The sequence below is a fragment of the Protopterus annectens genome, chromosome 4.part0, assembly GCF_019279795.1.
Source record: "Protopterus annectens isolate FY-2018-M chromosome 4.part0, PAN1.0, whole genome shotgun sequence".
Classification (NCBI taxonomy): Eukaryota; Metazoa; Chordata; order Ceratodontiformes; family Protopteridae; genus Protopterus; species Protopterus annectens.
In genome coordinates, this window is record NC_056733.1 from 393,124,787 (window position 1) to 393,139,169 (window position 14,383).

Sequence of the window (14,383 nt, forward strand, 5' to 3'; positions counted from 1 at the left end):
GTGAGGAAGTATAAAGGAAAGCATACTGGAACCTGTCTCTATCTTATGAGATTTCTGTTGATAGCCTTCATTTGTTTTAGGCAACTAGATTGCCAGAAGCTTGTGAGAACAAAATACTGCATCTGCTTATAAAGAAACACTGCTTCCATACCATTCATCCAAAAATTCTGAGATGATGCGCCAATTTACCATGTAAGCTCATTACTTTCATTTTCAAGCTCTCTAATACAACTAACATAGCATTCCAGAGCTCTAAATGTACACTTATTCATTTTGGCAAAACCACTGGGAGAAGCACAAATGTCAGATTTTCAGCTTATTACAATTCTAACACCCCTAGCCAAAACACTAAAAAATAATCTATGAGCAAACACTGGAATGTGTTCAAAATATGATATCCTGACACACAAACAACATGGGTTTCACCCCAATTATATTACTATCACTGCCTAGTATACCCTCATTGAAAATATCTACTCTACTATGACTAATGGACTGCTTACTGCAGCAATATTTTTAGATCTCAATCAAACATACGAAACAGCTCTTATATGAACTAAAGGAGTGTAGTTGTTCCCCACAGGTTTTACACTGGTACAAAGATTACTTGAACCACCAGATGGTTTTGCACATATGCTGCTGGTCAAGAACCAGTTTCTGGTCATACCTCATGCAGGGCCTCTCGGGGCTCAGCTCTTGTAACCCTTCTGTTTTTTTTATGTTTAATAAATGACCTCCCATGGGATCTTGACAACCTGAACTGCATACTTTACTCTGATGATATTGTACTCTGGCTGGTGGCTTATAGGATTAAGGAGTTGTTAAAGAGCTCTTTCCTGTGGACTAGTGGTGCAAGGTTTGATTCCCTCAGTTTCTATTGCCTAACTGTGTGAATATGAGCAAGTCACTTAACCAGACATCGCTCCCAGGCTAAGTTTGAAAAACGTCCATGGAGATCAGTGCTGTACCACAAAAAAACAGATATAAATAAATAAATAAGTAGTCACACCAAAGCAGATAGATCCTGTCATAAAATATGCAGTAGTCTACAGTCTAATTTTGCACTTACTTGACAAAAATATACAATAACCTGACAGCAAACACCAGGAAGACCACCATCATATTTCCATTCTCTTACTGTTACTGATCCTTCACATAATTTACTTCTTTTCACCTCTTTCCAAAGATATTTTAGAGTCCTCCTTGATCCCTGCCTATTGTTTACTACACATGAGGGCATTCAGGTTAATAAGGTACTTGCAGATCTCAAAATGGATCATTCTACTTACAATCTATTTACTAGGGAGGTCAGAGGAGTAATTGCTGAGATATGCATTAACCATTGCTCTTAAATCACCTAGCAGCTCTTCTTTGCTGCAGACTACTAAGATAAAATTCTTAGATTCATATATCTTTCAAACAATAAAGAGCATCTCTGTATTAAAATTAGAAAGAGGTGGCTACCTGTCACTGCTGGAGAAGAGTTAGTTCTCAAAACCCATCCAGACAAGTTGCTGAACTCAAACTATCACCCTCCTTTGAAATTATTTTAATTGGGAGCACAATTTACATAATTCAGGTGCATTACTACTTGCCTAACTACATTATAAACTACTCCAGACAAAGCTTTTACAAAAATTTGTTTCAGTATGCTATAATAAATTATCACAGGATATCAGGTTGCTCCCCCGGTATTCAATAACACCTACACTATGTGTACATCAAGTGTACACCATTCTGAGTGAACAGACAACACGGGTATAACTCACACCTTCTTCCTCCTAATTTTAGTTTTCCTACTGATTTTCTTGCAGCTCTAAATAGTTACAGGAATTCATAAAGGTTACCACAAAGTGTAGACTGCATGCACACTTTGTGTAATCTTTCTGAATGATCAGAAAACACAAAAAATGTGATAGGGATGTTCTTTTGTACATATCTTGTACATTTAGTGTACACACTCTAGGCTTTATTGAATCTGGCCCAATATTTTCAAGAAAACACTTAAAAGACTTTCTATTAAATGAAACTGAATGGAAATGCTTTAGGGATGAAGGTTAATAATTATATCTGTATGTTCATTAAACCATATAAAGTTTGGCTTCTCATGGGTTGCATCTTAAATGTAGTTTAATGTTGTCTTATGGAACAAAATTCTTAAGTGAATCTGTATCACTAGTGCTGTTAGAGTCCTAATAACTGTTACAGCAGTGTATATCTCATGCACTTCTACCTGTGTGTAGCTTGAACTCCGACTTGTGTCCATGCTTAATCAAATGCTGCATTTCAATTAATATGCCTATCATTGCTATGTGACCTAATGAATTATACGTGTATGTACAGTTCATTTGTCTGCTATACTTCAATAGGGTTGTTTTCTTGTATTACCATATGGCCCTGGTTGCATATGAAAAGGGTCTTTGACCAGTTTCCTTACCTGGTTAGCAAAATTATGCAAGCAAACAAAATCCAAATAAACAAATAAATACATACATAAATAAATAATGTTGTTGTACAGTACTACCACTTTACCACCTTGAAATGAATTGACCATGTTATCTGTATGAGAAAAAAATGAGAAAACTTTGTGGACGGTTATGTGGCATACCTCATCACGGCCAGAGCAGTCATTCTCTATGGGAAATCAGACGCTAAAATCTTCACTGTGGGGGTCTAAAGCCAAATACACAAATATATCAGATAAATAGTATGCTGCTGTTTCCTGTGTGGAATTGTGTCCATCAATATTTAGGTATCTAATCAATATGGTGATATATGTCACTCATACTGTTTGAACAACAGGCTTGCAGAGCACATATAACATATAACAGAAAATGGGAAAAGGTAAATTGAAACACTAGTCTTGGACTGCAATGACAGTAATACTGATGATTACTGCCCTGATTTGACAATACATTCTGCCATGTAGAAAATACAATGCATGCCATAAGATGGGAGCTCTCAATCAGACATGATCTGCAGCATGTGGAGTGTTTAAAGATCCATGCTTTTCATCTCTCTCAGCAAGTTATTTGAGATGGTGGCAATTATCCAGGCCTGTGGAGGCAAATTCAGACCCACTTGTCATATGGCACACTTTTTTCATCACATGTAAAAGGCAAAATATTAGATCCTTCAGTCGATTAGCTATGTGCTTAATTCACTATATACCTTATTTATTTTCCGTTTCAGTTAGTTGGCATGTTTTCAGATATTTTACAAAGCATCACTGTGAAATAATTTTGAAACTGTTTGCTTTTTACAGAACAACCTTATAGTAGACATATCTCATCTGCAGCAAATGAAGATGAGGATTAAAATGCAGTATTATCAATCAAGTCAGTTAATGGGATGCAGGTTTATATTACGTATGGAATCCAGAGTAATGTACAGGGTTAAATTAGACAGCTGATACTTTACTTAATACTTGGTTTGGTAGTTTATCATAACAAATTAAGACTATGAGCTGTTAATCATTAGCCTACTGACGGATGAAGCATCATCTGCCCGAGGTTAAACACATCGAGGACTGGAGCTCCTCCATAGAAAATCACAGTCAGAGAGTTGTACGGCAGTGATGTCCTTCTGGGGGAAAATTTATCCTTTTTTTGACTTGGTGTGATCATGGAGTTGGTATATCTAAGTTTAGGGGGTACAAGAGGGCTGCCACCCACATCGGGGGGGGGTGTTCAGGTGGGCTTACAATAAAACATGTTTTTTGTCTAGTTTTTCAGGGAGTGGAGTTTAGGGATTGTGATACTTGCCAGGTTGAACTTACCACTGATGGTGGAAGCGCTGTTAATGAGCTTCATCCTGTAGTGCTGGGTTTGATCACTCTGTCACCATTTACATATACAGCATGACTCTAACAAGTTATTTAACCAGGCAATGTTCCTGTGTTCCCTTTGAAAACAGACAGTTGCGGTCTTGTCTGCTAAAAAAATATGAAAAAATGCAAAAACTTACATTTCTGAGTTATTTTGTAATAACCATCTAAGAAAATTAGTCCAGCTAGAATTTGCTCTGACCAAGCACAAGAGCAATTTAAAAACATGCAAAATGAAGCTTAAATTTTATAGTAACAGTCTCTTACCTGCTTCGAGGATTTGGTGCAATCTTTCGGCAGATAATGGTAGCAGAGGAATGCCTTCCCCCATTTCCCATTTCTTGCTTAACATCCCACACGTTGAGGTTTGTTGCCAGCACTCTGATAATGTTAACACCTTTCTTCACCTTGACTCTGTTAGATGAAACAGCTCGATAAATATTTTTGATATAGTCATAAAATAGGCTAAGCCTGATACATTAAGTATCAAGTATAAATTTTATCTGCAAAGAAAAACATTCAGGCATATACTTCAAAATGTAGAAGTGGAAGAACTCTTTTCCTGTCAACAGAGAAAATATCACTAAAGCATATTTTATTATTTATATTTTATTGACTGGATTAACCCTGATGGACCAGACCCATGTTCAAATGAGAACTAGACACATTAAAGAAAGATGGTAGTGAGAAATTGAGTGATTTTCAAAAGACTGCACACTAAGTGTAATATAGTATACAGAAAAAAATTACGAATAACTGTTATTAAAGTAAAAAGAATTTGTATCACACAAATGACCCTGTAGCACAGAAGGAAAATCTGTTACTATTCTCCAGATGACCGATATTAATTTAGTGGCATGGGCAGTGGAAAGAACATAGGGAGGATGGGCATGAGTAGCCAATGTTGGCTCACCCAACCTGAGGTTACCAGTTTGTCAGGAGGTTTTGCAAGCACAGAACTGCACATGCATCTCTCAAAGACAGAAACTGAAAAGCCTACAAGGCTGACATAGGATATAACGGGTTAGGGCACGCTCCCTGATAGCAATATGGCTATCTTTATAGGTCATTGATGTGCAGCATGGTGAGCCTATGGGAGGCTAAAATAGGTCAACGAACAAGGAGAGGATCTGGTGGCAGCCGGCTGCAAAGTTGTGGCAAGGAAAAAAGAATTTATACTACACAGTTTATGTGCAAACATATAAACATTCTACATTCTTCCCTAATGAATAGTTGGCTACTGTATGTTAGGGTTGTCAAGAAAGATAGAGGTAATTGAAATAAAATATATATATTATTTGTGTATGTACATAGCATCATTCCTACTCTGGGAAAAAGTTGTTTCACTTTTATTATTTACAGTCTAAAGTCAAACTCGTGCCAATTCTCTGAACTCTGTAATGATTTTAAACATTGCTCTTATAAACTTAGAAAGGTGCTAGAATAGCAACGTTTCTGAAAGATATGATGTATGAAACTTGAATATCTATTATTTGTTACTTTGATCCTCAGTGATTTTCCAGAAAACAACAACCTTTGTAAGAAACAGACCAAAAATATGAGGCAAAAATAAGGACATTCTGTAAAAATCTGAACATTTAACAGGTATGCATCTAACTCCTACTACAAAACAAACATCCATACAATGCAACATTTGCTCCTTTCCTAGCTGTATTAGTTTTATTTTTATATCAAATAACCTAAAACATTCAAAATACGTTTTTGCATATCAAAGCAGTGAATCTAGATTAAGCTGGTAAAAAAGCCACCCAATGATGTATTTCAGCCATGGGTGCAGTAAGCTTAAAAGCAGTTGCTACTCCCCTAAATGCCAACTTACCTTGCTGCTATAATTCTTGAAGTTTCAACTGTAAAGCAGTTCCCCTTTATTTTGAATAGTAGCAGAGCCTATTGTTGTACTGTTCTCTCATTTAAAAAAGTTATTTCAGACCTGCAGCTTGAACTTTCTAATTTCTCACTCAGTGTCACATTTATTCCTTCCCTCTACTTCTTTCTCTCTCTCATCTCACTCAGTGTCACATTTATTCCTTCCCTCTTCTTTCTTTCTGTCATCATTGAAAATGTATATATTCTCCTTTTTTATCAAACACCCTCTCCAACCATTTTCCATGTTATCATACTGAAAGGCTTTTACTATACATTCATTTATTCACGGATGTACAATAGTGAGAATTAAGACATGCAGGAAACATGATGAACTAAAAACTGTAAGAATGTTAAATGTATCCTAATATCCATCCATCCATCCATCCATCCATCCATCCATCCATAACACCTTCTTCCCATTTTTCCACATAGGATTGGGATGTCACTTCAACAGTGACAATCATTTAGAGCCAAGGTTTACACTGCCTGGTGGCTAGCCCTTCATTGTACCAAAAGGAAACAGGAAACAACAATTAGAAATACAATAGACTGTCCAGTGAAAGAATTACATTTCACAGTATGTCTGTTTTCTTGGTATTTAACAGGGTAGGCAAGGCTGGGCTAAAACCTACTTTCAACCACAGCCCAAACACCAGAAAAAAAATACAAGAATAACTTACCTTGAAAGAAATGTACACTGTTACAGTCAAATGTTACAGGACTGAAAGCAAAATGTAGCATTACATCAGAACATTGCCAAACAAAGTAAATCTCTATTAAATTAGAATTAATATCAGTTCATTTTAGCTCAGACAACTAGAGGTAAATGACTTAAAATAAAGAACAGGACTCACAACAGCGCAAAAGGAGATCAGAAAACTTTAAGAACACTTATAAACACAAAACAAAAAATGTATAAGAAAACAAAAGATGCATATATTGTTATTTGGCTACACAATCTTTATCACTGGAAATTCAAATTATTGCATACTTCATCTGTTTACACCAGCTGTTAAGAATATCTATTTTAGTATGTGTTCACTGTGGGTAATTACTTTTGTTATAAAAGCAAGGACTCAACAGTCCTAAGTTTTATAGGTACTCTATTGTCAATATATATTTATTTATGAAAGTTTCTATGAATGTGAGTATATTTCATTTAAAAATACATAGTATTTTTTTGTTTGAATATTGTTGCTGTTTTATGTTAAATTAGATTAAGTAAGAAAATATGAACAGTTCCTTAGAAGAGGAGCTGAAATTGTGTGGTAAAATATACATAGTGTAGCATTAATAATGGTCAAAAGGAGTTGGCTGACCTAACCCAGAGTTGCTGTGGAAAGCCACTAACACCTTGTCATGGTGAAGTAACTTCATTCTGAGCAGAGCATGGTTCTTGCCACCCCTAAATAAGTTGTGAAGTTTACATAATATATATGGTTCTAATCTACAACAGACACATTCCTTGACAGGACATTAACTTACTCTTTAGGGGTGAGAACAGCAGTGACTAGTGACCAAAGATCATGTTATTTAGGTTCATAGGTTCATAGGTTCATACTAGGCTATCTGCCCTAGGGCATTTATAAGCCTAGCCAAAATGTGTTTGGCTTTCGCCACCCATTTTAAATTTATTTTGCTATGCCCTTTTTCGAGGTTAGTATACTGTGCCTCTGTCTAACAGTGACACAGAAGTGATACCCGGGGTAAACCTACGATCTCCCATCCACTCATCAAGATTCCTCTTGAAGAGAGTCAATGAGGGACTCTGCCTAACCTGGACTGGGATTTTATTCCAGAGTGAAGGGAGCCTCTGGGTTATGAATCTGTCCCTCCAGCATGTCCTATTTATTTCAGTGCTGAGGTTCAAGTCTCTCGAGCGTAGCTCTATGGGATTTGGATTTTCTGAGGTGCAGCATGTCCATTAATTCTGGGTTGGACATGGCTTTATACGTCAGGCACAGATTGCCTCTGAACAGGAGGTATGCCACTGAGTAGAGCTGGAGTTTCTTTAACCGGGCAGCATATGGCATCTGTTTGAGCCCTTTGATCCTCTTGGTGAGGTACTTTTGGGGTCTTTCCAGTTGCTGCAGGTGTCTGGTAAGGTACATCCCAAACGGGGCATTGTACTCAATTATGGGCCTGATGAGGGATGAGTAAAGAGGCACGATGACCTCCCCTGATCTAGATGTGAATCCCTTCATGATTAGGTGGGCTATATAAAATGTTTTTCTAACCACTTTGGCCACGTGGTTGTCAAATGAGAGATTGCTATCAACTTGGGTCCCCAGGTCCCTAATTACTTCTTCTGTACTTAATGGATTACCACCTATGTGGCAATTTGTGGGCACTTTGTTTTTGCCAAAGGGGATGACTATACACTTTTTGGCATTTAGCTTGAGGCCATGGCTCTGGTACCAGTTGTCTGTTTCTATGAGGCCCTTTTGGAGGATGCTTGTGTCGGCTGGAGAGTCGATTATGGCGCCCAGTTTGCAGTCATCTGCAAACTTTTTGTTTGACATTATAAGCTAATTGACTGGTGCTGTGCATTGTCCATGTGATACGTGAGAACTTGAATTTCAACACTAATTAACCAGTCAACGGAGGCAAGAGTACCTCACTGGTACTAAACTTTTCCCTGCAAGTGTGATAATCTGAAAAAACATACTAGTTGTTCTTTACATGCGTCTTGTATTTTTGTAAAGCCCAGTCAGTAATAGGTAAGGCATATTAAAGACTATGGCAGCACCATGTCCTTACAGCACATCTAAGTAAGACGTGTTAAAGACAGTGGCAGTACAATCTTCTTACAGCACATCTAGCTCCCAGAATAAGTAAAGTGCTGACTCCATAGCTGACTTTAAGCCCATCTATGATTATATGTATGTTGAAGTTCAATGTAGGCTCTAACCATATTCACATGCTTTTATCTTCTAGGGCCAGAAAAATGTAAGAGAATAGCATATGATATTTTATAAGGTATCACAAACACCATACTATGCATGCCAGCACACTGTCTTTGGCTAAACCCTTCCTGGATTTGGGAAATGTCAATTTGGTGCTCCTCCTGTATTTTGCCAATGCAATTACTGGATATGGTGAGAAACAGGTCATCTAATTATGCTGCTGTATGTAACAAAGTGGCACATAACTAAGTACAGAGTTAATAAATAATGAAAAATGTAAAGTTACAAAAAGAATCCTAGAAAGACTCTTGCAGTGGGACTGTCAGTAATGCACTGCCGACTGTCTGTCTAGTAGTTTTCCACTTAAGCTAATTTTATGCCATTTCAAACAGCTCATAAAAGAAGTACATGGCTGTTTTCTACTGTAACTATACACGGTTCACCATGTCATTCTTTTCAATCAGTAAAACAGGACATCCCCAGTACCTGCCCCCCTCCCCTTATCTCTATGGGCAATTCATTACTACCTTCTCAAAGGCAAAACATACAGCCTCCATGGGACCCGATAACATCCCAGGCTGCATCCTACATGAACTCAGGCAGGAACTTTGAAGCACCATTAGGCACCTTATTCAACCAAAGCCTGAGTACCAGCTTTGTCCAGCCAAGTGGAGTACAGCTAATGTCATCCCTTTGCACAAAGGTGGAGTGTCCACTGATCCAGGAAATTATAGACCCATCAGGCTAACTTGCTTGATCTGCAAGGCCATGGAGTGGATTATCATGGACCTCATTAACAAGGACAGTGGCAACCTCCAGACACTTGATCCCACACAGTTTGGTTTTATCAAGGGGAGGTCATGCCTGTTAAGTTTGGTCAACTTCTTTGAGACAATCACTAAGGCTATAGATGAAGGGAAAATGGTGGACACCGCCTACCTTGACCTGGCCAAGGCCTTCCATACTATTTCCGACTCAGGTATAATAGATAAACTCTCTCAATTAGGCATCACTCCATATGTTACCAGAGGGTTAGCAAACTGGCTCACTGATAGAACCCACCTAGTCAAAATAGGGGAAGCCACCTCAAGTAGTAGACCCCTAACAAGCAGTGTATGCCAGGGATCGGTTTGGAGCCTCTGCTGTTTGGGATATACTTCTCAGAAGTGCAGGCCAATTCTAGTGGGCTATGGCTGACCAAGTTTGCAGATGACTGCAAGCTGGATGCTGTCATCAATTCCCCTAATGATGTGGACATCCTCCAAGAGGGTCTCACCCAGACAAATGACTGGTGCCAGAAACATGGCCTCAAACTGAATGCTAAAAAATGCATCATCATCTCTTCTGGGGAGAATGATGTCACCAGAAATTATCACATGGATAGTAAGGCACTAAGCACCCAATCAGTCATGAGGGACTTGGGAACCCAAGTTGACAGCAAACTAACTTTTGACCACCATATTGCCTCCATTGTACAGAAATCTTTCTACATGGCCAACCTCATTAGTAAGGGTATCTCATCCAGGGACAAGGTGGTCATAACATCCCTGTATTCTTCCCTTATAAGACCGATTATTGAATACAATGCCCCTTTCAGCATGTACCTCACCAAGCACATGCAGCAGCTGGAGAGACCATAGAGATTCCTCACCTGAAGAATCCAGGGCCTCAAACATCTACCCTACACAGATAGGCTAAAGCCCTGTCCCTCTACTCAGTCTCATACAGACTCCTCAGAGGTGACTTCTGTCTGGCATACAAAACAATCTTAGACCCCACCCTTCTGGAACTGCTGCATATCCGCAAGTCACGCGCCACTCGAGTAACCCACACGTGAGACCTCAACCTGGTCTGTGACATCAATAGGACTTGTTGGTGGGACAGATTTGTGTCCCAGAGACTCCCCCTTTTGTGGAACAGACTCCCTCTCCACATAAAGCAGAGTACCTCATTAAAGATTTTTAAGCGCAACCTGGATAACTGGATGAGTAAAGGAAAATACAGCCCTGGGATTCCACCTACATCCCTGCTGGACAGTGGCATAGGTGCTGACTTGTAACATGGGCTAAATTCTTGGCTAGGCTTGTAAGGGCCTCAGGGCCAATAGCCTAATAACTTCCTATGATCCTATGAAGACATCAAAATGGCTCCTGTTAGTTAAGCATTATTACTATTATTACTACTACTGTAAAGAATTACATCTGCAGTAAGAAGAAATGCAGAAAAAGTACAGTTATGCCTTAAAGTCATACTGATCTGAGACCACAATGCATATTCAGTCACACATTCTTTCATCTGATTATTGATATGCTTTTCCATTACAATAGCTGAAAAAATAAAGTACTGTTGTGTACACTTACCATAAATGTAGATGTTTGAATGTATTCACTGTTGCAGTCATCACATTTGGGTTATCTGTCTGCAGGTAGCCCTCAGCCAGCCTGAATACCAGAGTCTTGGGATTTCTGCATCGGATGCAGTCACTTCTTCCATGATGTCAGGTTGTCAGAGGTATAAAACATGAAACCGGCACCATTACATCAGTTTTTCTTGCCCCAGACGTCAGGTGCCCCCAAAATAGGAAGCAATTACATGGTATGTAATACCCCTAGCAAAAAATGAAATACCAACGATATAAGATATGCCAGACAAAAAAGATAGGATTAAAAGGGTGGGACACATGCTGCTATTTAAATGGATGGATGGTTTTGTTTTTTGAGATCTGAACCAGCGTGTTATACACGTGAAAGCGCTCATCCCATTTTACATTAAATAAATTAGGTTAGATTTTATGAGCCTGGTGGTCCTGCATTGTTCTTTTATTCCGATTATTTTTTGCTTTCTGAGCTTGGACCTTTGGGCAGCAGCATACACCTGCTTATTTACAGGATAGAAGTCAAGAGAAGTCAGGAGGCTGGAGGGAGGGTAACCAGGACTGCAACAGTAAATATACTCGAACATCTACATTTATGGTAAGTGTACACAACTGTACTATGTTCTTCATGTTTCACTGTTGCAGTCATCACATTTGAGTTGATTCCCAAAGCTAAGGAAGGGTGGAGGTAGTTATGAAGCATTAGGGCTATCAATCAGGCCCTGTAAGACTGCTGTGGCAAATCCAGCTCTGGATTTAGAAAATATAGGCAAGTGGTAGTGCTTGGTGAAAGTGTGCACAGAGCTCCAGGTTGCAGCTTCCAGGATGTTCCTGGTAGGGACTCCCCTGAGAAATGCTGTAGAGGTAGATGTAGCCCTAGTGGAATGAGTTCTGATCCCCTGTAGGGTAGGTTTCCCATTGTGCTTGTAGCAGAAATGGATGCAGTGTGCTATCCATTTAGAAATGGTTTGCTTTGAAATGGCCTTGCCCTCTGCCCCTGCAGCAAAGCTGACTAGCAGCTGGTCAGATTTTCTGAGAGGCTTAGTCCTGTCCAGACAGAATCTAAGCTGCCTGTGCACATCCAGGGAATGCAAGATCCTTTCCCCTTTATTCTGAGGATTAGGAAAAAAGGTTGGCAAATGAATGGACTGGTTTAAAGCCACACTAGACACCACCTTGGGCATAAAAGATGGGTTAGTCCTGAGGGAAATCCTGTCTGCATGGAAGATAATGAAGGGTTCCACTGCCATAAGGGCCTGCAATTCAGACACTCTTCTTGCTGAAGTGATGGCTAGAAGTAAAGCTGTTTTCCATGAGAGGAATTTTAACTCTGCTGTGGCCACAGGTTCAAAGGATGGAATTGTGAGCTTTTTTAATACAAAGTTAAGGTCCCAGGCTGGAGTGGGAGCTCTCCTGGGGTTCTTAAATTTTTGGCTCCTCTCAGAAACTGTTTTACCAGAGGGTGAGAGAAGAGGAGTGGCTCAGTATTATAATGAGCTGAGATGGCAGAGGCATGAATCTTAATTGAAGAGAAGGTTAGACCTTTGTGGAGCATTTCTGTTAAGTAATCTAGTATATGAGGTAAGCTGGGCACAGTTGTGCCCATTCCCTGAGACTGTCTCCAGGAACAGTATATTTTCCATTTTTCCGGATAGGATTTTATAGTACTAGGCCTCCTTATCTCAAGAATGACATCCAACACCTGCTTGCTGAGGGTTGCTGGTGTTGAATTCAGGGGATTAGCCAGGCTGAAAGGCTCAGGGTCTGTAGCTGAGGGTGCAGAATCTGGCCAGCCTGCTGGGACAGCAGGGAAGGAGTCCAAGGCAGGTGCCATGGTTGAAGCACTGTCATACTGCGCAAAAGAGGGTACCAGTGCTGGCGTGGCCAGTCTGGCACAATCAGGATTGTCCTTGGTTTGTCCTGTTTGATTTTTAGTAGAACTTTCAAGAGGAGTGGCAGAGGGTGAAAGGCATAGACTGAGAGGCTTTCCCAGGTAAAGGACAGGGCATCCACTTTCCAAGCTTGGCTGTGGGGAGTTCTGGTGCAATATTTGCACAGTTGATAGCTCTGAGGGGAAGCAAAAAGGTCCACCTCTGGTGTCCCCCACCTGTTCCTCAAAAGCTTGAATATTTTGGGTTCCAGTTTCCACTCGTGTGGGTCTATGAGATTTCTGCTAAAGTCGTCTGCCAGTGAATTGAGTTTGCCTGGCAGGAACTGAGCTTGTAAGTGCACTTGGTTGCTCAAGGCTGTGTTCCACAGAGCCATGGCTAGTCTGCAGAGTGGGTAGGAGTGGGTTCCCCCCTGCTTGTTTATGTACCACATAACTGTGGTGTTGCCTGTCTTTACCAATAATTGTCCTGGAAGAATAAGGCCTTTGAAGGCTGTCAGAGCACTCTGTACAGCTAACATTTCTTTTTGACTGATATACAGGTGCATTTGCTTTGGGTTACATTTGCCCTGAATGCACTGCCCTGCCATGTGAGCCCCCCATACATAGTCTGATGCATCTGTTGTTAGGGTTTGGGCGGCAGGGGATAGAGTCAAAGTGAGTCCCTTGTTGCGGTTGCAGGCCTCTGCCCACCAAAGGAACTCTGTCCTTAGGTAAGGAATGATAGGAATCATTGTTTCCAGATCCTGAGAATGTTGACACCAGAGACTTTTTGGGTACCATTGAAGTTTCCTCATATGCAGTCTTGCACATGGAATTAGTAGAATGCAAGAGGCCATGAACCCTAGGGCTTCCAGTATTTTTCTTGCAGATAGCCGGGTTTTGGTGGACAGTAGATTGAAACAGTTTGTCAAATAAATTTGTTTCTCTGGAGTGAGGAATGCCATCTGGGAAGTTGTGTTCAAGCTTGCTCCCAGGAATACAATCTGTTGGCTGGGGTACCAGTTGTGATTTTTTTTTCGATGATTGTGTAACCCAGTGAAGTTAGAAGTCTCTTTACAAATGCAAGGTGGTGAAGTAGCAATTCTTGACTGTCCTCCTGAATCAGGCAATCGTCCAAGTATGGGTAAATTTGAATTCCTCTCTGCCTGCAATATGCAAAGGCTGGAGCTAGGCACTTTGTGAATACCCTGGGCGCAGTAGATAAGCCAAAGGAAAGTGCAGAGAACTGATAGTGCATACAGCCTGCTCTGAAGCGTAGGTATTTCCTGCAAGATTCCCTTATGGGGATGTGCAGATAAGCTTCTTTTAAATCTAGGCTTGCTAGCCAGGAGTCCTTGGCTAGCATAGGAAGCAGCTGTTGGAAAGTTAGCATTCTGAATTTTGGAACCACCAAAAAGGTGTTGAGCACAGACAGATCCAGGACAGGATGCCAAGAGTTTTCTTTTCTGGGGACCAGAAACAGTCTGGAGTAAAAACCTTATCCCCTTTGTTCTGCTGGG

The 14,383-nt window shown here is 40.2% G+C and overlaps 1 protein-coding gene across 1 annotated transcript in view; it reads right to left on the reverse strand.

The window, feature by feature from the left end:
- Positions 1 to 14,383, reverse strand: part of TMEM132C (transmembrane protein 132C) — a 2,628,872-nt gene that overhangs the window by 1,429,723 nt on the left and 1,184,766 nt on the right. The window contains exon 3 of the mRNA XM_044068345.1: positions 4,094 to 4,240. Coding sequence (XP_043924280.1) covers positions 4,094 to 4,240 — 147 coding nt within the window. The remainder of the gene's footprint in view (positions 1 to 4,093; positions 4,241 to 14,383) is intronic.